This window comes from Mastigoproctus giganteus, chromosome 6 (genome assembly GCF_048544385.1).
Source record: "Mastigoproctus giganteus isolate SK-2022 chromosome 6, ASM4854438v1, whole genome shotgun sequence".
NCBI lineage: Eukaryota > Metazoa > Arthropoda > Arachnida > Uropygi > Thelyphonidae > Mastigoproctus > Mastigoproctus giganteus.
In genome coordinates, this window is record NC_143580.1 from 168,386,216 (window position 1) to 168,410,281 (window position 24,066).

At 36.8% G+C, this 24,066-nt stretch overlaps 1 protein-coding gene across 1 annotated transcript in view; it reads right to left on the reverse strand.

Moving 5' to 3' along the window:
• The window catches only part of LOC150084737 (RNA polymerase II-associated protein 1), a 630,471-nt gene that overhangs the window by 386,306 nt on the left and 220,099 nt on the right, over positions 1–24,066 (reverse strand). The window contains exons 11-12 of the mRNA XM_090376342.1: positions 18,240–18,341; positions 254–355 (exon numbers count right to left, since the gene is read on the reverse strand). Coding sequence (XP_090232468.1) covers positions 254–355; positions 18,240–18,341 — 204 coding nt within the window. The remainder of the gene's footprint in view (positions 1–253; positions 356–18,239; positions 18,342–24,066) is intronic.

The following is a 24,066-nucleotide window of genomic DNA, read 5'->3' on the forward strand; positions in this document are numbered from 1 at the left end:
TGCATGAAAAGCAAGGGGAATTAATGAAATTAATTTCCTTTGATTTTCATGCAAAAGCTAATAATTAATGAAAATGGTTTACTTTATTTTAAATAAAAGAAGTATGCCATATTTGAAATAGAGCATTCTAAACTTATTTTTTTACAAGTTTTAATTAAAATATTGCAAAAATAAAGGTATGATAGCAAAGCACTTAAAATATAAAACACATGGTATATCATGAAAATTTGACTGCAAAATAGAAGATACTTACATTTTTAATTATACGGCCCAGTACTTGTAAAGCAATTACTCTCTGGGAATGAAATGTACTACGAATTATATGAAATAATTCTTCAAGACTATACCCTGGTACCTATAAACAAATATAAATGCTTAGTAATGCAACCAATCTCATGAAAGTATGAATCAATCACATGAAACTACAGTTAAACGTTGTTTCTTTTAATAGTTCCATCCAATTTCGTTATAATGAAAAAGTTTATTTTACAAAATAAATCTCATAAAGTAAGCATAGAGGGAGGGAGAGAGGGGGGAGGGGGAGAGAGAAAAAGAAAGAGAATGAATGTGCTTCAGAAAAAAAAAAAAAAAAAAAACACACTTTTGTAATGGAGGATAAAAAAAGATAATAATTACTGAGGTATGTGAAATATTTCTTAATTTTTCATAACAAAGTTCGCTCCGTTTCATTTTGGCTGCCATAACAGTCAATCAGCATGATATATTGATTTACCTGCTAAACAGAGAGTATCCATATTTTAAATATTATTTGTTATTCAATACTTGTAATCCTAAAAAAAGTGATATTCCTCTCTTTTAGCATTATCATTTACTCAGTGAAATTTGTAACTCAGCATGGACAGCTCTTGCAAATTACAGCTATATAAGCTGTAAGAGAATTTTATGAATCGGTGATCACAGAGGTTTGTGTGAACTGGTGACCAGTTTGACTTACAGAAACAGCTGGGAATGAGGAGATAGAAAATGTCCAGTGCACTTATGCTGGCTGAACATGAAACATGCACTGTTAAATGTCTGTGTGTGTGTGTGCAAGAAATAACAGAAACTTGACTAAAACTTGGAAGATTGGTAAGTTTGTGGATGTTATTCAGGTAATTCAGAAATACTGTGTACTGTGTGCACAAACTATAATTCAATCATTCAATACTATGCTTAGTCATGTTAAAAAATTATAGATATAAAAATTTTATTGCAGATCTCCAAGTTCAAATTGGAAAATTCTGCCACCCTGCAAATCAGTGTATAACTTTTTTATGCTTTATTTTTAGCCATGTTCTTGAGTGATGTCAAACTGGTCACTAGCTCACACAAATGCTGTATGAAAACTTACATACAGTAGAGCATCAGTTATCTGGAATAACTGATGTCAGACCTCTTCCGGATAATCGAACTGGAATATTTTCTGGAAAATATTCCGGAAAAATTAAGGTAAGATTAATTAATTTAATCTTACCTTATGATTAAATTAAATAAAAAAAAAAAATTATAAATCAATCTCAGAAAACAGAAACATCCATCCAGGCATTTTTATGATTTTTATACAAAACAGGAAAATTAGAAAGATTTTTAAATGCTCTTGGTTTTTTCGACTTACCGATAATGAGCACAGACAATCTGTGCGTCCAAGTGGCATTTGCACACATAGCAATTGTAATTTGCCCTTTTCTCAACTTAAAACTTAGTGCAGGCAATTCTCTTTTAGTGGATAGGGTTTTTCTCAATAATGCTTTCCATAATAAGGCCGTCTCATCAACATTATAAATGTTTTCTTTCTCATAATTTGCTATAACTGAAGCAAATTACTTCTCAAAGGACACTGCTGCCGATTCTTCTGCAGAAACCTTCTCACCTTGAATATTTAGTTCACGTATACTGTTTCTCATTTTAAAGTTTTTCAGCCAACCTGTGCTTGCCTTAAGATCTTCATTACCTATTAATTTTCGATTAAAATCCAATGGTTTTTCACACAACATTGGCCAGACATTGGTTCACTTAAACTTCGCACTGAAGAAAACAAAAAAATAAAGTGAGTGCACTCTCTAAAGTGGCATTTTCAGGTTTTGACACAGTCTTTTCTCTGCTAGATCCTCCTTCACTATCCATAATCGACACAAATTCTGTTACAGCATTGGAATTTTTCTTGATGTCGTAAACTGTTGAAGTCCCCACATTAAACTCTTTGGAGAGATTTCCTAAATTTTCACCATTTCTAATTCTATTAATAATTTCTGTTTTTTGTTGCAATGTTGAAACTACAGTCAGTCCTCGTATAGCACAATAGTTGCATTCCTAGAAACCCTTGTGAAATGCAAAATCATGCAATATAAACAACAGGCCCCTATGGGAAAAATGGGGTTAGGTGCCGACCACCCAAGATTGAACACACATTTGTAACCAAAACATTACCAAACACAATAAATAATCATAATAAAATACTTTCGCATTTTATTACGACTATTATGTAATAAAATATTGCTAATGCTTTTACTTCTATCGTAAGCAAACTTGTTTTTTGTTTGATTTTCTATCCAAACAGATGACAGGCTTTCCATCTCTTCCAATTCTTTGTGTCTTAATCTAATGGATTTTAATTACACTTTGAGTTGTTCCTGCTATGAAAGTTGTTTTTATTTTCTCTGCATTCTTTGTAATTCTCGGCATTGCCTCATTTAGGTCTGTAGCACGTGGATTATCACATGGTCTTTCATTTTGCTCAAAGCGTTTCACAATTTCATACTTTTTTCTCTATCGACAGAGGCGGACTGGCCATAAGCCTTACCGGGGAAACCCCGGTGTGATTTTGGCCATAAACCATAATATGAGGCCACTATAAATTTTCCAGGATAAGAATTTTTGACCCAGTCCGCCTCTGTTTATCGATATTGTTTTTCTTTTTCTCTCTGAATCTGCAGTGTCTTCACCAGGACGCTTCCTTTTCACACCTTTTAAGTATTTTACTCATTTTTAGGGAATAAAGCACAATTACAAAACGAGGAGGCACGCTTGATAAACATAAACAAAGCTGTGCGGGTGTAGCAACTGAATAAACAACACTGTAAAGGCAGAGATACACTATTAACACCTCATATTTTACTAAAGCACATTTCGAGGGGTTACTACCATAAAACAATAAAAACAATTTCCAGTTGCGTTTCTGCTAGTGGAATCCGTTATAAACTGGTAGTAAACTTGATCTAATCGCATTTGCGATTATACCGATTGCTGGAATTGTGTTGGTTTTTACGTTATTATGGTGAAATGTGTTTCCCCTTCACTGATATAAAAAACATAAATACATTTTCAGAATCTTCTCTTCATTCCTATTGTGTTGCGTTCAGTCAGGGTGATTCTGTATTCGACTGCCATTTCTTGTAAACACAAAGGCGAATCGTGCATAAGCGAATTCGGTTCGTGTTATATAAGACATCGTTCCCTTAATCTTCAATTGTATAAAAAACAAATTTTCAGAAAATTCTCTTCATTCTTATTTATATATTACAATTGATGAAGGGAGAAGGACCAATGGAAAGTGCAGGTGCTGGCAGTCCCAGGAAACGAAACAAAATTGATTTAGAAATGAAAATGATTAAGAAGTATGAAGCAGGACAAAGTTTGCCATCTACTGCAATGGAATTAGGTCTCACTGCTTCAACTATTTTAAAGGACAGTGCACGTATATAAAAAAAACATGTCAAAGGATCAGCAAACTTACGATCAACAGTGATCGCAAAACAGTGTTCAGGTGCTATATCGAAGATGGAACAGCTGTTAATAATGGATGGAAAATCAGATTCAGAAGCAAGTGCCCCTGAATCCAATTATCATTCAAACAAAAGTAAGAAGTATTTATGAAGATATTAAGGATAAGTACGGCGAATCCCAAGCCAAGTTCGTGGCAAGCAAAGGGTGGTTTAATTGGTTCAAGCATCGTGCTGGTTTCCAAAACATTAAAGTATACAGTGAAGTAGCCAGTGCCGATTCTGCAGCTGCAGAGAAATTTTGCGATGTGTTGGAAAAAATTATTGATGAAGGCGGTTATTCAATGCAGGAAATTTTTAATGTTGACGAGACTGCTCTGTATTAGAAAAAAAATGCTGGATTGAACATACATTGCCAAAGAGGAAAAGACAATGCCAGATTTCAAGGCTTCAACGCTCTTGCTTGGGGCTAATGCAGCAAGAGATTACAGATTAATATCCTGCTTGTGCACCATTCTGGAAATCCTTGTGCATTTAAGGGCATCAATAAAGCCACCTTACCCATGCATTTCTGATCGAACCAGAGAGCATGGATAAAAATATCTCTCTTTGAGGATTGGTTTAAATGCTGCTTCATTCTTGAGGTTGAAAAATATTGTAAAGACAACAACATTCCTTTCAAGATTTTGCTTCTATAAGATAATGCTCCTGGACACCTACGCATCTAGATGGTTTCAATTCAAATGCGAGTCATATATTTCTACTGCCAAACATGACTTAACTCATCCAACCTATGGATCAGGGTGTTATTTCGAATTTAAAAACGTACTATTTATGCACAAAGTTTGCTCAGGCATTGTCTGCAGTAGACGGTGAGAAAAATTTTGCGTTAAGAAACTTTTGGAAATATTACAATATTTACCAAGCCATCTTAAATTTAATAAGGCCTCTGCAGAAATGACTAAAAGTTGTTTAAATGGTGCATGGAAGAAAATATGCCCACGGCACGCAAAAGGCTTCGAAGGGTTTGAAAAAGATGAATCATATGAAGAGGTTACATATAAGATTGTAAAGGTTGCAGAGCTACTTCAGTTGGAGGTTGTTAACAAAGACATGGAGTTAACAGAGGAAGAAGAGAAGGAATTACCTAATGAAGAACTTATTGACTTCAGGCAGTGATAGTTAGAGAGGGAAATGCTGACAAAGCTCAAGATTGTTGTTATTCGGTTTTTAGGAGCATTAGCAACTAAGGCCATATTGCTCCGGGGATATGTGGGTCATTCCCTGACCTTTCCACATCCTCTGTATTTGGTGGTCATGGGCTCGAACCCTGGTCTAATCAAGAAGCATGTGCTACGCACTGCTGCTCCTGCCCACCTGGCTATGGAGGCAGCAAAGCTCAAGATGAACCTAATGCAGAGCCGATAGGCTTCATCACCAGAGAGATGGCAATGGCATTTCATGAAATTGCATCGGCAATGGCGAGGTTTGAGAAGATGGATCTTGACAGCGAACGATTCTTAAAAGTTAACAGAGTTAACAGAGGGGTGAATGATATGCTTGAATGCTACAAAGAAATCTACAATAAAAAGAAAAAAAGCCACCATCCAGTCATCCATTAATATGTTCTTTCATAAGGTTGAGTGACCGACCCCTTCTAAATCTCCACAACCCCCAACCTCTGCAATGGTGTACTTATCAGCTGGAGATGTCGATTCTGGAAATGATGCTCGAGAGGTAAAATTTACTGATGTTATGCCTGTCTCCTCTCTTTTTTTGTAATTTTATAATTTTTTAAATTGTACGCTTTGTAATTTTTACTGCGCATGAGATAAAATATTGAATAAATACAATAAATAAATCTATTCACATGTTTGTTGAACATTTCTTTTTTGATTCAATCAATTCAGCGAGCACAGTTGCGAGTGCTGCACAAGCATGGGGGAAATTCCGACTTACATAAAATCTGCTTTAAGTAGAGTTCCATGGAACACAACCCTTATGTTAATTGGGGAGTGGCTGTACTACTAATACTCACAGAGAACAGTCAGAGAGAAAACTGGACTACAGGAGACAGTGAGTAAAGTGCACTGGGAGTGGTAAGAGGAAGTTTAGCAAGGTCAGTTTAGAATACAGGAATTATAAGAAAAATAAGATGCTAGTAGGCTTTATCTTTAGCCACGATGGCAATAGAACCATTTGGTTTTAACAGAGGTGGTAGTACAAATGGATGGGCAAAAGTTGCAGCTTTGGCAGGAGACTGAGCAGAAAACTTGCTCCTTGTTTCTTTGGATAAGAAGCACGTTTCTATTCTTGGCCTTTTCAAAACCTAGTTTGGATATATAACTGTTTTACAACTGTTGTGAACTAGCTTTAATGCAAGCAGAAAATGAAGTCAGAGATTCAAGCCTCATTTTCTGATCAAGAATGTTGGATGTGTGTTTAGGTTTGTCTTGTATTCTGATAGGTAAATAAACAAGCAGACTAAGTTCATTAGTAATTGCAAAAGCCTAAGCATCTTGACCAGCTGGGACCATGCAACTAGAAAATAGAGGCAAACAGGAGCTGTGAACATTAAAATCACCAAGAAAAATTACTTACTGTTAGTAAAGTTAGACTGGAGAAACTACTGTTATAAAGAAAGGAAGTCAAGAAGTTGAAGGAAGTCGAAGTGGAGTTAGGGGAATGACAGAACAACAGATGTATTTGACATCTGTTGCTCTATTGTCCTAATGAAATAGAGATATTTTAAGCCAGAAGAGATTCAAAATTAAAGTTCCGACAAGGAATAGCAGAGGTGGACATATATACAAATATTACGTTTATGAGTTTAAAGAGTAATGTAGATGCCCTCAAAGGAATTAAAATGGGAAACCCAACAAGCTCTCAGATACCTAACTCAATGCCAGAGCCCATACTTGTGCATCAGACAAAACAGCAGTAATCTCCAAAGCAGAATGTGTTGGTCCCACAGCAGGCGGTTATTGTCAGTGACTCTACTGTCAGGAAAACAGGAAATATGTTTGGCAAGCTAGAATGAATTTGAAAGTGTCTGCAATTCTGCCCAGACACAACAGGAGTGTGTATATGTTGAGAGCCTTGTCAATCAATTCGGCCGTTGAGAGAATATGGAAGGCTCATGGGGTAGAATATTCCTCGGCGTAGTTTGTGCTTTTTAACAGAAGAGACTGATTTTACAGGGGTAGGATACACTTGAATAGAAGGGATGCAAGAATATTTGCTGATGCTATTGAGACAATTATAGATGGATTGGAAAATTGCTAGCACAAGAAGATACACAAAGTAATAGCTTAACTAGAGCCACAAGCAGAGACAAAAGTAATTCTTGCCCTACTACTATTGGCAGGCACTTCTGTAGCCAGGTGGGAAGGAGCAGCAGTGCGTAGCACACGCTCCTTGATTAGACGGGGGTTCGAGCCTCTCACCACCAAATACGGAGGATGCGGAAAGGTTATGGAATGACCACCGCATATTCCCGGAACAATATGGCCTTAGTTGCTAATACTCCTAAAAACCAAAAACAACAACAACAACAACTACTATTGGTACATGCAGCAGCCTAGAAAGCAAGATGTCTGAAACTTCAGGCCCTGCTGTGGGTCATCAGAGAACAAATTAATACATGGCTGTGTTAGGGTTACTAAGAGTAAGAACATGTTCATGTATATTTGCATGTACACTAATGCTAGGGAACTGTAAACAAATTTGATAAATTTGAAGTATTCGTCAAATCATCAAATGCAGTCATTTTAGGAATAGTGGAAACGTGTCACACTCAAACATAAACAATGCTGAATTTGAATATGGGGAGTACAATGTATACAGGAAAGACAGGAGAGGTGGAGGGGTTATGCTCTTAATTAAGAATCATATTAAATCTAAGGTAGTGCATTCAGTTGACATGGGTGGCGAGTGCAATGTTGAGTCAGTTTGGTGTGTTACAAGCACTGAGAAAGCCAAAATTGAGAGTAGGAGTGTGTTATAGACCTAATGACTGTGATGAGTATATAAAACAGCCCTACAGAGAAATACAGTGGGCTAGTAAATCAGAATGTCTCATAATGCAATTTTAACTTTCTAGATGTTGACTGGAATTTGTGGGTTGGTCACTACCACAAATTACAAGACTTTTGTGGATTTCTTGGACGACTGTTTTCTACAGTCATCCAAATCATCAATTATGATCTAGTTATCAGCAGTGATTCTTTATGCATTAAGAATATGCAGTTAAAAGACCCAGTGGGTGACAGAAATCACAGTGTACTAATGCGAAATGTAATTAAAGATGTAACTACTGTAAAGGGAAAGTGTTTTTCTTTCTTAAGGGTGACGACAGTGGTCTCAGACAGCGGTCTCTAAAATTCTGCGCAGCTGATGACGTTATCAACAGCATATTTAAATGGGAAGTATTCAGAGAAGTAATCAAAGAAGCTACTAGGCTTTTCATACCAAAGAAGAAGAAGAAATACTGTTCAAAGATTTGACAAATATTGATATCAGATGAACTATTGAGACATGTGGAAGAGAAGAAAAGTGCATGGGATGCATATAAATTATCAGGTGATATAGAAGCCTATGATGGATAATAATTAGTCTGTAATGAAGTCACAAAAGCGATCAGGCAAGCTAAGGCAGATTATGAGAAGATTCTGGCAAAGAATTCAAAGAAAAACAGCAAAGACATCTATGTTCATACTAACAGTAGAAGGAAAGCATTGAATCATATTGGGCCACTTGATGACTATGGGTTAACTGTTGTTGACCCTGCTTAGGTTGCCAACAAATTGAATAGGTATTTTGCATTCTACATTCACAAGAGGAATTTTTCAGGGAAGAGGATGCCAGAAGTTTATCTAACTATAATGAGGAGCTAAATGACTGTGATAACTGAAAGGAAAGTGAAAGAGAAATTGTTGAAGATGAACATAAAAAAGGCACGTGGGATGGATGGAATCTGTCCAATTATATTAAGGGAGGCAGCAAAGGAGGCAAGCAAACCATTAGCCACAATTATGAGAGCATTCTTGGATTCAGGACAGGTCCCTATGAACTGGGGATATGTGCAAATGTATTCCCAATTCATAATCAAATGGGGGGATCAAAAGGTAACATGAGTAATTACAGATCTCTTAACTTAGCATCTCTTACCATGATATGGTCATGAAAAGAACTGGATGCAAAAAATAATTTTGACATCATATACTTGGATTTCAGGAGAGTTTTTAATACTGTTGCACATATAAGACTGCTGTACAAACTGGAACAATGTGGCATTAAAGACAAGTGACTATTATGGATAAATGGATGGTTAAGTGGAAGAAGATGGAGAGAAATTATGCAGTCATTTTAGGAATAGTGGACACATATGATGTCACACTCAGACATAAACAATGCTGAATTTGAATATGGGGAGTACAATGTATACAGGAAAGACAGGAGAGGTGGAGGGGTTATGCTCTTAATTAAGAATCATATTAAATCTAAGGTAGTGCATTTTCTTTGTGGACTAATGTTATTAGTGGAGTTCTCCAGGATTCAGTGCTGGACCCATTGTTGTTTTCAATATTTATCAATAGTATTGATGAAAGTATATCAGGCTTAATGTCTATGTTTGCTGACGATACAAAGGTTAGCACGGTTATTAACGACGGTCATCTGGGCAAACTACTGCAACAAGATCTAGGAAAATTGGGTTGATGAGCTGAGAAGTGGCAGTTGGAGTTTAACATTGACAAATATAAGATACTGCATATGGGTAGGAGTACCCAAAGAGTAATTTATCAAATGTGTGGTATTACACTCAGGATTGTGGAGATAGCAGTAGACCTGGGGGTAATTGTGCAGTGAGACATGACATTCTCTGAGCAGTGCAGACATGCTGCCAGGACAGCTCATGGAGTTTTGTCCATGATATACAGAAACTTTGCTAGTAGGGATAAGGAGGTGAATAGCTCCTTGTATAAGACCATGTAACCATGGTCTTATACATTAAAGTATCTGTAGAAAAGGCCTCATCATCTTCAGTACTCTATACAGGTCTGGAGGCCTCAGTTTAGGAAGAATGTAGATCTGCTGGAACAGGTGCAGAGAAAGTCAACCAGGATGGTGAAGAGAACAAAAGAGTGCTCTTAACTAGAAAGGACTCAGTTCTGCAAATTGTAGTGTCTCGAGACTAAGCACCTGTGGGAGATCTGACTGAGGTGCTTTAGAACTTCTTACGAGGGAAAATGACCCAAGGGTATGAAATATTAAATACACAAATAAAAATGAAAAGATACGCAAATACGTAAAGATCACTTTTAATGGATTGAGAAAGCTGAATGTTAATGGCATTCTTCCACCTGTTGAGACTACACACACACACCAGGAGACATAAACTCAAGTTAAGGAAGGATGACTGCAGGATAGATGTGTGGATGTTTGCCTTCACCCAGCCTGTTTACCTGTTGTTGTGGAATTGGATGGGTGAATTGCGTAGTTTTTTTTCTTTCTTGCATCTTGGTCATTACTACTACTACTACTATTATACCCTTTATCCAGTAACTCACAACAGTTCCAAACCAACTTTTTGGAAACAAAATACAAATATCAATGGATATGAACTGTAGATCTATACACATTTCAGGTAGTAGTAGTAGTAGTAGAGGCATGTGATGCAAGAAAGCAAGCTTATGTAGCATCAGGCAAGAAAAAAAAAAAAAAAAAAAAAAACATTTCAAACATCCATTCCCTCTAAATGTCTGTCCAGTTCCTCCTTGAATTTATTTAAGTTATCGCCTTACACAACTGCAGATGGAAGTTTGTTCCAGCAATCAACTACCTACTGGCTAAAGGCAAATTTCTGTACAGCTATTCTGTAATTGCCTTTCCTCAATTCGGATTTATGCCCCCTCAGGTTTGTAACCTGAGCAAGAGGAAGAATCCCATCAGTATTGGGCCTGCCCAATTCATTCAAGGCCTTATACACCTCAATTAAATCACCTCACAGGTGATTAGTCTAAAGATGCTGCAATTTGCAGAACTTAAGCCTTTCTTCATAAGAGAACCCCTTCATTATCCTCACCACACCAATTCTGTTGTCTTTCTCTGTAGATCTTACTCTACATCCTTCCTAAAATGAGGCTTCCAGATCTGCACGCAGTACTCCAGGTGTGGCCTGACCACTGCCTTATACAAAGCGATAATCACCTCTTTTACCCTAAACTATATATCTGACTGAACAATTACTCTCAGGTCTTTTTCACTTTCTACAACCCTAAGTGTAGTAACTACATTTCTCTAGGATATGTCTCTAGCATCTCTTTAACATGTGTCAATGTTAAACTTCAGTTGCTTCTTCTCAGCCCATTGCCCAAATTTTCTAGATCCTGTTGCAGTAGCACACTGCCATTACTGTCATTAACAACCCCGCCAACCTTTGTATCATCTGCATACTTGGAAATTAAGCCTGTTATACCTTCATCAATAGCATTGATAAATATACAAAACAACAGTGGGCCCGACACCGAACCCTGGGGGTCTCTACTAATAATACAGAGTCCACAAAGAGCAGCATCCATTGATTACCACTCTCTGTCTTTTCACACTCAACCACCCTTTTATCCATTTTAGACCAGGAACTTTCAATGGTCAGGAACTGTAAGACTTTATAGCTACAACATCATTTCAAGTTCTAAACCAGCCACACAATCTGCTGATATACAGTAGCATGTTGCATGAAAGTGGTTGACATTATTGTATTAACACAAGCCACAGCACATACATTTATAAACTGGCATGTGCAGGAGGCCTGTACCACATCTGGCCACCATGCTTGCTACCAACAAGCTGCCCAAAGGTGATGTGGTTAACATCACCTTTGGGTGGATAGGATCTATCTAGTTATATTAAAGGAGGCAGCAAAACAACTAAGCAAACCCTTAGCCATAATTATGAGAGCATCCTTGAACTCAGGGGAGGTCCCCACAGACTGCAGATGTGTAAATGTATCCCCAATTCACAAAGGGGGGATCGAAGGGTGACACGAGTAATTACAGACCAGTTAGTTTAACTTCTGTTCCAGGTAAAATAATGGAGTCACTGGTTAAAGATGCACTGCAGGATCATCTAGACAAGACTACAGCAATAATTCAGACACAGCATGGGTTTGTTAAGAGCAGAATGGTATTAAGGGTAAGTTGCTACAATGGATAAAAGAATGGTTGAGTGGGAGAAGACAGAGGGTGGTAATTAATAGGTGCTGCTCTTCGTGGACTAATGTTATTAATGGAGTCCCACAGGGTTTGGTATTGGGTCCTCCATTGTTTTGTATATTTATCAATGATATTGATGAAGGTATATCAGGCTTAGTGTCGAAGTTTGCAGATGATACAAAGGTTGGCAGGGTTGTTAATGACAGTAATGGCAGTGTGCTACTGCAACAGGATCTAGAAAATTTGGCAGATGGGCTGAGAACTGGCAACTGAAGTTTAACCTTGACAAATGCAAAGTACTGCATATGGGTAGAAGTAACCCCACAGAAACGTACCAACTGTGTGGTACTACACTTAAGGTGGTAGAAAATGAAAAAGACCTGGGAGTAATTGTGCAGTCAGATAAAGAGATTTCTGAGCAATGCAGACAGGCTGCCAGGGCAGGTCAATGATATATAGGAATTTTGCTAGCAGGGAAAAGGAGGTGATTGTCCCTCTGTATAAGGCAATGGTCAGGCCACGCCTTGAGCTTGAGTACTGCGTACAGGTCTGGAGGCCTCATTTTAGGAAGGATGTAAATTTGCTTGAGTGTGTACAGACAAGGGAAACAAGATTGGTGAGGGGAATGAATGGATCTTCTTACCAAGAGAGGCTTAAGTTCTGCAAATTGCAGCAACTGGAGACTAGGCACCTGCACGGTGATCTGATTGAGGTGTAAAAGGCCTTGAATGGGTTGAGCATGCTGAATTCTGATGGGATCCTTCACTTGTTCAGATTACAAACCTAAGGGGGCATAAATTCAAATTAAGAAAAGACAGATGTAGAATAGATGTGGGGAAATTTGCCTTTAGCCAACGGGTGGTTAATTGCTGGAACAAACTTCCATCTGTCGTTGTGGAAGTTGACAGGTTAAATAAATTTAAGGAGGAACTGGACAGGCATTTGGAGGGAATGGTGCGATTTTTTTTTTTTTTTTTTTGGCTGATGCTGCATAAGCTCATACACTTGCTTTTTTGCATCACATACTACTACATCAAAAACATTGAGCCTGGCCAGAATAATAATACGTAGGAGGAAACAGTCATCATTATTCTTGATTCACTGTTTCCAACAAATGACAATTTCTTTGCAGAAAAACAGTTAAGTATATGCACTGAAAACAACAACTATCAAAATCTGGAGACTGAAATGCCTTTTACTACAGAGGAACTATCCACAGCACTATATACAACCAAAAGCAATAAATGTCCAGGCAATGACTTAATTGAAATAGAAATGGTGAAAGAAGTAGCCAAAAGATATCCACACCATCTTCTACAACTATTTAACAATAGCCTGCAAAAGGGAAATTTCCCTACCTCATGGAAACAAGCAAACATAAGGTTAATATTAAAAAATTCGGAGACCCCCCCCCCCAACAGACCCAAAATCATATTGGCCCATTGCCTTGCTAACAGTTCTGGGCATGGTACTGAAAAGGCTGGATACCCATTACTCAAATGGGTATTCATTCACAGAGATATATATCCCACCTAACAAATGCATTTCAAACATTTCTGCAACTCACAGTGCAGCGTAAAACACATTATTTGCAAAATTCACAAATTATGCTTTTGCAAAATTCACAAATGATGCAGTTTTTTTATCTTGGGGTTTTCATAAAAAAATTTTAAAAAATATATATATACATAAGTTAAAAATATCTAACAGTAAAATCAAGTTGTTTTTATTGAAAAGTAAATAGAACAGACATCCACAGATTAAAAGTTCAGATAAAATAATTGCCCTGGTTATGAAATTGAAATACCTAGGTATAATATTTTACAAATTCATGAGACATGGATAAAAAGTTAGTAAGTTAACTTTTTACCCATATCTAATGAATTTAGCCAGGAAAGTCAGAAACTATGCTGGTATGATTTCTAGAATCAGCTGTGTGCCAACTGGAGGTTAAAAAAGGAAGACACGTCCTTATATATAAGGCAATCTTCCTCCCAGTTATTCCCTATAGGATCTGCTGAATGGCTTCCGCTGGCCTGGCCAGTATGGGATTTGTAACAGAGAAGTACTGCGTAACTAAGTGTGATCTCCCTGTCCCACATAGGGCATTCAGGTCCTATGGAGGAACCCATCCTCCATATTGGGGGGGGGGGATGTTAAGAGCACAAAAAGGTTCGGTTCCTCCCACAGGGGTCCCCCTTTATCCCCTTTGACTTCCAATTTCCAGTTGGAAAGTCTTCTTATCATCCAACTTCCTTATATTCACTCCCCCTTTTTCCCTAACACTCAACTAATATCCTTGTGCTCCCTTTTCAATCAAAACTTGCAGATTTTTTTTCTCCTTGGGGGGGCCTCCCAGACAACATCCAGGGTTCACCCCCACCAGAGTCTTTAACTATAGCCAGTCTAGCTCCTTGTTATGGTGGATGGGCAACAGGGATCCCATGACTAATTGGTCAGAGGAACAACATACCAACACTATCTCTGGCCTTTACAGAGTTTGTATTGTGACACAGAGTACATGACACGGAGTTGGGGGACCCCCAGTGCCGCTTGACAAGAAACGCTATACATTATATACTATGTCCTTTCTGTAGGAATTTGTCTGTGGATGCTTATGAGGTTAGACATGTTTGTATGATGTTCTTGCTAGTAGATGGTAGTAGGTACTTTGACTAAACAGTGGTGGAACTTATGCATTAATGTTTTTATTTTTGTTTTAATTCTTACCACAGTCTATTTTGTTTTAATAAACTTATATTTATCAGTTGTGGGTTGTGGCAATATTATTTTAGTACGTTTAACCCCAACTCTTGAGGACTTTTCTCTAATAATCATCATAATGTTGATGTACAGGTTGGTCAACTAACTGAAACTATCAGGAGAATGATAGAATCCTCTATGAAAAAGAAGCAACCAAGAATAAATGTTGTCCCCTGATAGTGGTCTGAACTGGAAAATCTCTGGCAAAGGGTCAACTGGGCTAGAAAAGATTTTCAGAAAACTCGAGTCAGTTGGCCACTAGCTGAGGTAAATGTCCAGAGGGAGTCATACTGCTGTCTGAGAAATAGCTACACAAACTTAAAAAGGAATCCTGGCAGAAACTTGTTGGTAGTTCCAGTAATGCTGATCTCTGGGGTATGGTCTACTGCACAGCTACTAACAAACTGCCAAAGGGAGATGTGGTAAACACCACTGACACTGTGAATGGACAGTCAACTTATACCCGGGAGGAGATGGTGAATAACATCTTAAGAGTTCTGTTTCCCAAGGATACCCATTCCCTGACTCAGGAACAGACAGAAATATGTGCTGAAAATGACATCTATACAGTTACAACAACAACAGAACTACCATTTACCTCAGGAATTATCTGCTGCAATTAACAGAACTAAAGTTAATAAATGCCCAGATAATGATTTAATAGAAATTGAAATGATAGGTCATTCCCAATAGCATTCCAGACCACTTATTACAGCTTTGCATCCAGACCAACCACTTATTACAGCTCTGGGTCTCACATTTTGGAACTTAGTCCTGGATGAAATCCTGGCAATGGATATTGACAACACAGACAGGGTCACCTTAGTAGACGACCTTATGCTTATCAAGGCTGACATCAGAGTTAACCTAAAACATCAGGCAAACTATGCTCTAAACATCCTATAGGACAGGGCAAAAAATCCATAAGCTAAAAATTTCTGAAACAAAAACCAAATCTATGCTAATCAGAGGACAGCTTTGCAGGCAACTACAAATAAAAATTTCTGGCAAAACAATAGCCCTGGTGACAGAGCTCAAGTATTTGTGTGTCATCTTTGACACAAAACTGACATTCTATTCACATCTAGTGTATCTTGCCAAAAAAGTAAGAAATTACACCGGAATGATAGCAGGAATCAGCTGCACCAATTGGGTAGAAAAAAGAAAGTTTAAAGGGGTAGAAACTTGCACTTATTTATAAGGCAGTCTTCTTCCCAGACATTACTTATGGTGCAGGCATATGGTTTTATGGAGCTTTCTTGGATAAAAATAAAAAAAAGCTGGACTCTGTACAGAAGAGTATACTACTAACTATTATTAGGGCATGCTACACTGTCAGTACACCTACTCTGCAGGTGCCAGGACCTGCAGAGCACCTAGAAATAATAATGAGGCCTCAATTATACAATTAAGAGACAAATCCAACTAACATCCTAGGGATTACAATAGACCTTGAGGCTGATTCAAAAAAGAAAAGCAAAGAATATCAACCACACTCTGCCAGCAATGGCAGACTAGGCAGGAAGAGTCAAAACTAAATGAAAAGTCATTAGGAGGTTCCTGCCTCAGGACTATATACCACATGCTTCCTTACAGGCATGGTTAGACAGAAGAGTCAAAACTAAAGGGGAAGGCATTAGGAGGTTCCTGCCTCAGGACTATATCCCACCTGCTTCCTTACAGGCATGGTTCCCTAAGTGTGAAGTTATGCCAGCTGGGTTTCCCAGGTCGACCCCAAATGTACCTGCAAAGCTGATGAGGATTGGACCTATAAGCTTTATGACTGCCCCAATTACTATCCCCACAGATGTAGACTTATGGTTAAAATTGGACCAGTAAATCACAGAGATGAGCAAGTATTAATCTCTGATGACATGCATTACAGTCATGTTTGTACCTCACGGAGAAATGGGAGTTTGTGAAACGGGAGTTTTTCTTTGAGGTACAATCTGCAATTAGTGTAATTTGTCTGTAATTTCTTAATGGACTATAGCTTATTCTCAGATGTTAACTTCACACACACACTAACCTAATTAGAGTGTGAAGCTAGCAGCATAAGGATAGCAATCAATTATTCAAGTGAGACACGAAGAACCATGAAATATCTATGGATAACCAGCAGTCTATGAAGAAATTAACAGAACATAGAATAGATAACTGATTAATGGAACTACAGATCAATCATTGATTAATGGACTACAGATAAATAACTGATTATTGATCAATAACTATATACTGTATATAGGTTGAACCGTCGAGATTTTTAATTTTTTAGATATTCTTCATTTAGATTTACCTGCACACCATGCCACTAAAAGAACAACTTCAATATATTTTTTAAACTAATTTGCTAATTTAGTATACATAGACCATTAAACCAGAAGTACTATCATTATGCTGCCTGTGAACTTTTGTATAAATAAAGTGATTAAAGTGTTCTTTATACTACTTTTGCATTATAGCTAAAAAAAATCCATAAATCCATATTTTCAGAATATTTTGAAACAGTAATGAAGTGTAACCTGTTTACCAATACATATATGCTTTCTGACCATTAAAAAGAAAAAAAAAGTGGACATCCTTGTTCTATGATATCCAGTTTTAAATTAGAGTATTGTGTTAAGAAATAAAAATTTCACTGTTGTTTATTATTTCTTCTATATTAGTAATTTTCTAGTCACCTTCAGAATATAAACTCCATTTTACAAGTTTCAATCTGCAATGAGTTATCACACTTGTTAACTTCACCATGAGAAACAAAATGATTTAATAAAGATAATAAATTTCCAAGGATGCATATCAATAAGAAAAAGCAAAAATCTTCCTTTTTTTATAATAAGTTTGTTCCCTTGTAGATACAGCACTTGAACTAATTATTTATGTTATACATATAACATATGTTTTAACTAACAGAAATATTTTTTTTATAAGATTTTGAATGGGTCTGCTTCCTTTTGAGCTTAGGTTTCATACTTTGTTACTGTTTTAATTTTTTTCTCAATAAAAATAAAAGTTACTGATGAATTTTTATGTAAGTCTGTAAATCTCTTTTTGTTATATCTAACAATATCTCTTCAGAAACATTTATTAAAATAATGTGTGTCTTTTGAAATAACAGAAGCATAGATTGTTATTTCTTTGCCATTTACAAAGGTAAAGCTACTACTAAAGGTAACAGCTACCACATCATCTTTAACCTGAGACTAAATCCAGCTGAAATCCTATATTCAGTCAACCTTCACTAGTATTGACGTCCCTTCCTCTGCCAGTTCATGTCCTAACTTGTAATTGCAATTTAAGTACCAAAGTTTCTTGAAATTATTTTAGATTTAAAATGCTCCTCAGAAACCCATATAGACTATTTTAACAAAAGATTATTAAGCATATATATTTAAAAACATTTTAAGATTGGGTAGCATACATTAAAATTTTAGATTTTAATGTATGGAATTAAATATAAAATTTAAAAAAATTTTTAATCTTTATGTTTTTAAATAAAATATAAAAACATAACAATTAAAAAAATTAGAAAAAGTAAATTTACCTCTGCATCTTCCCCATGGTGATAAAGAGCACTTTGTGTTGGTAAGTCAGCATTGCGTGGTAAAAGTCTTCCTTCAAAATTGAATCTTGCAGGATAACCTGTCTAAAAATACAGAATACACACACACACACATATATATATATATATTTATCATTGCATAATATGATGGTTGCTTCAGATATAAAAAATATCTACTTTATTTAAATTGTGTTTCTTTATCTTATCAGCCCTACACTGCTGGTCGATTACTTTTCTTTTTTTAAATAACAATAATAGTTTACTTTTATTTATTTATTTATTAATTAAAGTGGTCCAAGCCAACCTATGGCAACCCTGCTAATCAAGTACTCTTCACTCCGTTCCCACAAACTGAAGTCTCTGTCAATATTAGAATATGAAATTTAAAGTTTTTTATACCATCCAAAACTTGAACAGCTACTACATCATCTTTAACCTGAGACTAAATCCTGCTGAAATCATTTATTCAGTCAACCTTCACTAGTATAACATCCCCTCTTCTGCCAGTTCATGTCCCAACTTGTAATTGCAATTTCAGTACTAAAGTTTCTTTAAATCATTTTAGATTTAAAATGCTCCTCAGAAACCCATATAGAGTATTTTAACAAAAGATTATTAAGCATATATATTTAAAAACCTTTCAAGATTGGGTAGCATACATTAAAATTTTTTCTTTTACAATTTGCCGAACAGTTTATGTATTACGGTTCAGCAAATTATATTGTTTACTTATTACAAATTGTTTTCATAATGCATCAAACAGTTTATTTCTTCAACAGTCTGTTGAAATAAACTGAATAATGAAGTTGATGTTAAAATTTAAATTTATTACAATAAAAGATAAAATAAAAAATACTTTACACATTGGAAGTAAAAAAACTATTTACAACCCATTATTAAAATCCAATAACAATAATAAATTCAAAAAAAAAAAAAAAAAAAAACAATACCTGTAATACTGGTATTGTTACATCTGCCCAGTAGCACTGGGCAGATGTAATTTTTTTCAATCGCATTCTGAGCCTTGCTGTTCCCTAATATTGGATGGTTTTGTGCATAGTCAAGTAACACAAAAGACCTTATGTTGTTTTAAAAAAATACAAAATTTTTATATTATCAAATTGAAATTGTGGCGAAGGTAAAGAAAGCCAACACAAGAACCACGGCAAACTTTTACGGGACAAACTCATTTCCCACTACTGCAGTTTCTCCCTGCATTCTCAGTAAACAGATGGTGATGTTATCGGTAGTGGCAGTAGAAATTGATAACGATACATTGATTAGTTTTTTCTCATTATTAAAAGCAGATTATTGGAGTTCATGAGTGGGCTGAAATTTACTTATGGGTACACCCTCCAGACTGCCTCAATCTTAGGGTGTTTATTCCCCCTTCCCGCTGTTTAAAACAGGAAAACGACTTCTACAGAGAGTGTGGTTATCAGTAGTGGCAGTAGAAGTTTTCCTATTATTAAACAGTAGAAAGTGGGGAATAACACCCTAAGCTGAGGCAATCCGGAGGGTGTAATTTGAAACATTGCTACCCTAAGAACATCCTGCCAACATTAGCTGTTTTGGCAACAAACAAGAATTCTTGAGGTGAGTGCAAACATTACTTTGCCCCATATTATCATATAAACACTGATCAATATTATACTTCTCTTCCCCAAACTATCAGTTTCCCCTGAACTCTTAGGGTATCTTCAAATGGCAAAAATTCTTCAGCCACCATTGTTCAAATGAATACCATTCTCTACAAAATAGATTTCTTCTACTTACAAGTGCAGGCCATGCCGATAAAAATTTCCACTCTAAACCTTGTAGATTCCCTCAAGCCTTCAGTTAATCCACAAGGATTTCAGCATATAATCCCTCCTATCATGTCTGGGCAGAATTGCAGAAACCTATTTTCTGACATAACTTGTGGCATATTTTCAGCATGGTCCTATTTTTATCCAACAAATGATCAGATCATGTTTGTTTAATATTGTTAATCCCCACATGAACAATAATGCTGTTATTACCTTGCTTAAAATCAGAAAAGCTGTTGGAAACATCATCAATTGTTACTCCCAGAAAATAACGTGGTTTTTGTCCACCTAACTTTATCACAAAAACTTTTACCTGTTTTCTAGACAATAGAGTCTTCTAATAAACCTCCTTCAACATGACAGGTTGAAGGAGATTCTGGTTCTTCTTCAACCAGAGTAGGTATAAGCTGAATCTCTTTGTTTAGAACCATATTTTGCATCTGGCACAGTGATATATTAGAGTAAAATCTGTATTAGAACCACTTTTAAAAGAAGGGGACAGATATAATTAAATTATTTCTTTCCCTTTCTTTAAAAAGTTTGCATTGTGGTATTTTATTAAGCTAAATAGTAAACTTCAAAGAAAGGCTGTAAGCTCATACAGCAGTCCCTTATATAAAAGGTCATCAAAACAAAACATACAGGCAAAGGTGATAACATGACATTGCCCTTTTCATGTATACATGAGTGGCTATGATGGAAATGGGCTAAGTATATAAGCCCATTTCCATTTAGTGCTGTACTGAAAATTGCCTTTATCTGTAAACAATGCCTCAATATTTGGAAGTGCATTCACTTTAAGAAATGGCAATCTTAAAAGTTTATTTTAGAATAGATTAATAAAAATAAACTTTTTGTAAAAGTAAAGCAAAAGTGATATTATGTTGGTCAGGGATTCCAGTAAGAGTTTTTGCTCATGTTCACAAGAAAGGATTGATGAAAGAAGACAGAATTAAATTGTGGATTGACAATGTGTAGAATAAACATCAAGAGGGATTTTGTGCTAACACAGCAGAGTTTATTATTATAAGATAGGTTCAGATCCCACTTAATAGAATAATAAGAAACGTTTGAGAATCAACAATCATTTCTTATTATTATATCAGAATCAACTGATGCTGCAGTAATCCCAGGAGGCTTGATGTCATTAATTCAACTGTTAGATGTCTACACTAACAAACTCTTTAAATATTACATTTATAATTGATGAAATAAGTGGATAACTGAAGGAAAGGAAAGGAACAAGAAAGAGGAAAATATGCATCCCACTTCAGTACAGGTTCTTTGAAAGTAAATTATTACAGGAGACAGTGAAAAACTTTAAAAAAATGTGGAACATCAAATTCCTTAACTGATACAGAAGATGGCTTTTTCTGAAGAGACAGTAATACCACCAAAGATTTGTAACCTCAGAAGCACATAAGTTTCTCAATATGTTTCAAAAATCTAACTCCCAACAAACAGCATGAACCACCTCAAATGAAGATATGATGAACAAATTCTTGGGTTTTAAAAGGTGAGCAACATGTACATTTGTGTTAAAAGCATCATCAGCTGTTTTCAATCCACTGCAGGATGAAGGCCTCTCCAGCAATATTTCAGTTTCTACTGTTTTGAGGGATGGTTAAGTGGGAGGCGACAGAGAGTGGTAATAAATAGACACTGCTCTTCATGAACTAATGTTATTAGTGGAGATCCCCGGCATTCAGTGCTGGACCCATTGTTGTTTTGTTTATTCATCAATGATATTGATGAAGGTATACCAGGCTTAATGTCGAAGTTTGCAGATGATACAAAGGTTGGCAGGGTTGTTAACGACAGTAAAGACAGTATGCCACTGCAACTGGTTCTAGATAACTTAGGCAAAAGGGGCTGAGAAGTGGCAACTGAAGTTTAACATTGACAAATGCAAAGTACTGCATATGGGTAGCAGTAACTCAAGAGAAAAGTAAAAGGTTGTTAAGGATACTACTGATGCTATGCTGCTGCAACAGGATCTGGAAAGGTTCAGCAGATGGGCTGAGAGGTGGCAAATGAAGTTTAACAGTGACAAATGTAAAGTACTACATATGGGGAAACAGTAACCCCAGAGCAACGTATCAACTCTGTGGTACTACACTGACAGTGGTAGAGAATGAAAAGGACCTGGGGGTAATTGTGCAGGCAGTGAAGTTCTCTGAGCAGTGCAGACAGGCGGCAAGAGTAGCTCATGGTGTCTTGTCAATGATATATAGGAATTTTTCTAGCAGGGATAAGGAGGTGATTATTCCCTTGTATAAGGCAATGGTCAGCCCACACCTTGAGTACTGTATACAGGTCTGGAGGCCTCATTTCAAGGAGGATGTAGAGCTGCTGGAATGAGTACAGAGAAGGGCAACAAGATTAGTGAATGGAACAAAGGGTTGCTCTTACGAAGAGAGTTATTGTTATTTGGTTTTTAGGAGCATTAGCAACTAAGGCCATATTGCTCCAGGAATATGCGGTGGTCATTACCTGACCTTTCCACATCTTCCGTATTTGGTGGTGACAGGATTGAACCCAGGTCCAATCAAGAAGCGTGTGTTACACACTGCTGCTCCTTCCCACCTGGCTAAGGAGGTGCCTATGAAGAAAGGCTTAAGTTTTGCAAATTACAGTGCCTGGTGACTAGGCACCAGCGAGGTGATCTGATAGAGGTGTATAAAGCCTTGAATGCTTTGAGCATGCTCAATGCCGATGGGATTCTTCCTCTTGCTCAGAATAATCACCTGAGAGGGCATAAATTCAAATTGAGGAAAGATAGATGTAGGATAGATGTGCGGAAATTTGCCTTTAGCCAGCAGGTAGTTGGTTGGTGGAACAGACTTCCATCCCTTGTTGTGCAAGTTGATAGCTTAAATAAATGTAAGGCTCAACTGGACAGGTATTTGGAATGAACGGAGGGGTGAAATGGGAGTGTTTTTTTTTTTTTTTTTTTTCGGTTGATGCTGCATAAGCTTGCTTTCTTGCATCATATGCCTCTACTAATGCTAATGCTAAATGCAAAGTATTGCATATGGGTAGCAGTAACCCAAGAGAATTTACCATGTGATATTACTCAGGGAAGTGGACAGTGAAAAAGACCGGGGGTAATTTTGCAGTCAGATATGAAGTTAGCTGAACAGTGCAGATGGGCTGCCAGAGCAGGTTATGGAGTCTTGTCAATGATATATAGGAATTTTGCTAGCAGGGACAGGGAGGTGATTATACCACTGTACAAGGCAATGGTCGATCTACACCTAGAGTACTGTGTACAGGTCTCGAATCTCATTTTAGGAAGGATCTAGAGTTGCTAGAATGAGTACAAGTAAGGGCAACAAGATTGGTGAGGGAAACAAAGGGTGCTCTTACGAAGAATGGCTTAAGTTCTGCAAATTGCAGCACCTAGAGACTAGGCACATGAGAGGTGATCAGATTGAGGTGTATAAGGCCTTGAATGGTTTGAGCAAGCTCAATGCTGATGGGATTCTTCCTCTTGCTCAGATTAAGAACCTGAGGGGGCATAGATTCAAATTGAGGAAAGACAGTTGTAGAATAGATGTGCAGAAATTTACCTTTAGCCAGTGGGCAGTTGATTGCCAGAACAGACATACATCTCTTGTCTCAACTAATGCTAATGAATTTCCTACCCACAAACTCGTGAATTTCATCTGTCCATCTCCATTATTAGGAATGCAGAATTGGAATTTGGGGAATACAATATGTACAGAAAGGATAGACAGGATAGGAAGGGAGGAGGTGTTATGCTATTAATTAAGAAAAACATAAAATCAAAAGAAGTGCATCCAGTTGATACAGATGAAAAGTGCACTGTTGAGTCAGTTTGGTGTGACATAAGCACTGCAAAAGCAAAAATAAGAGTAGGAGTGTGTTATAGGCCTAATGATTTGAATGAGTATAATGAATAATTGTACAGAGAAAGATTGGCCTAGTAAATCAGAATGACTTATAATGGTGGATTTTAACTTCCCAGATATTGACTG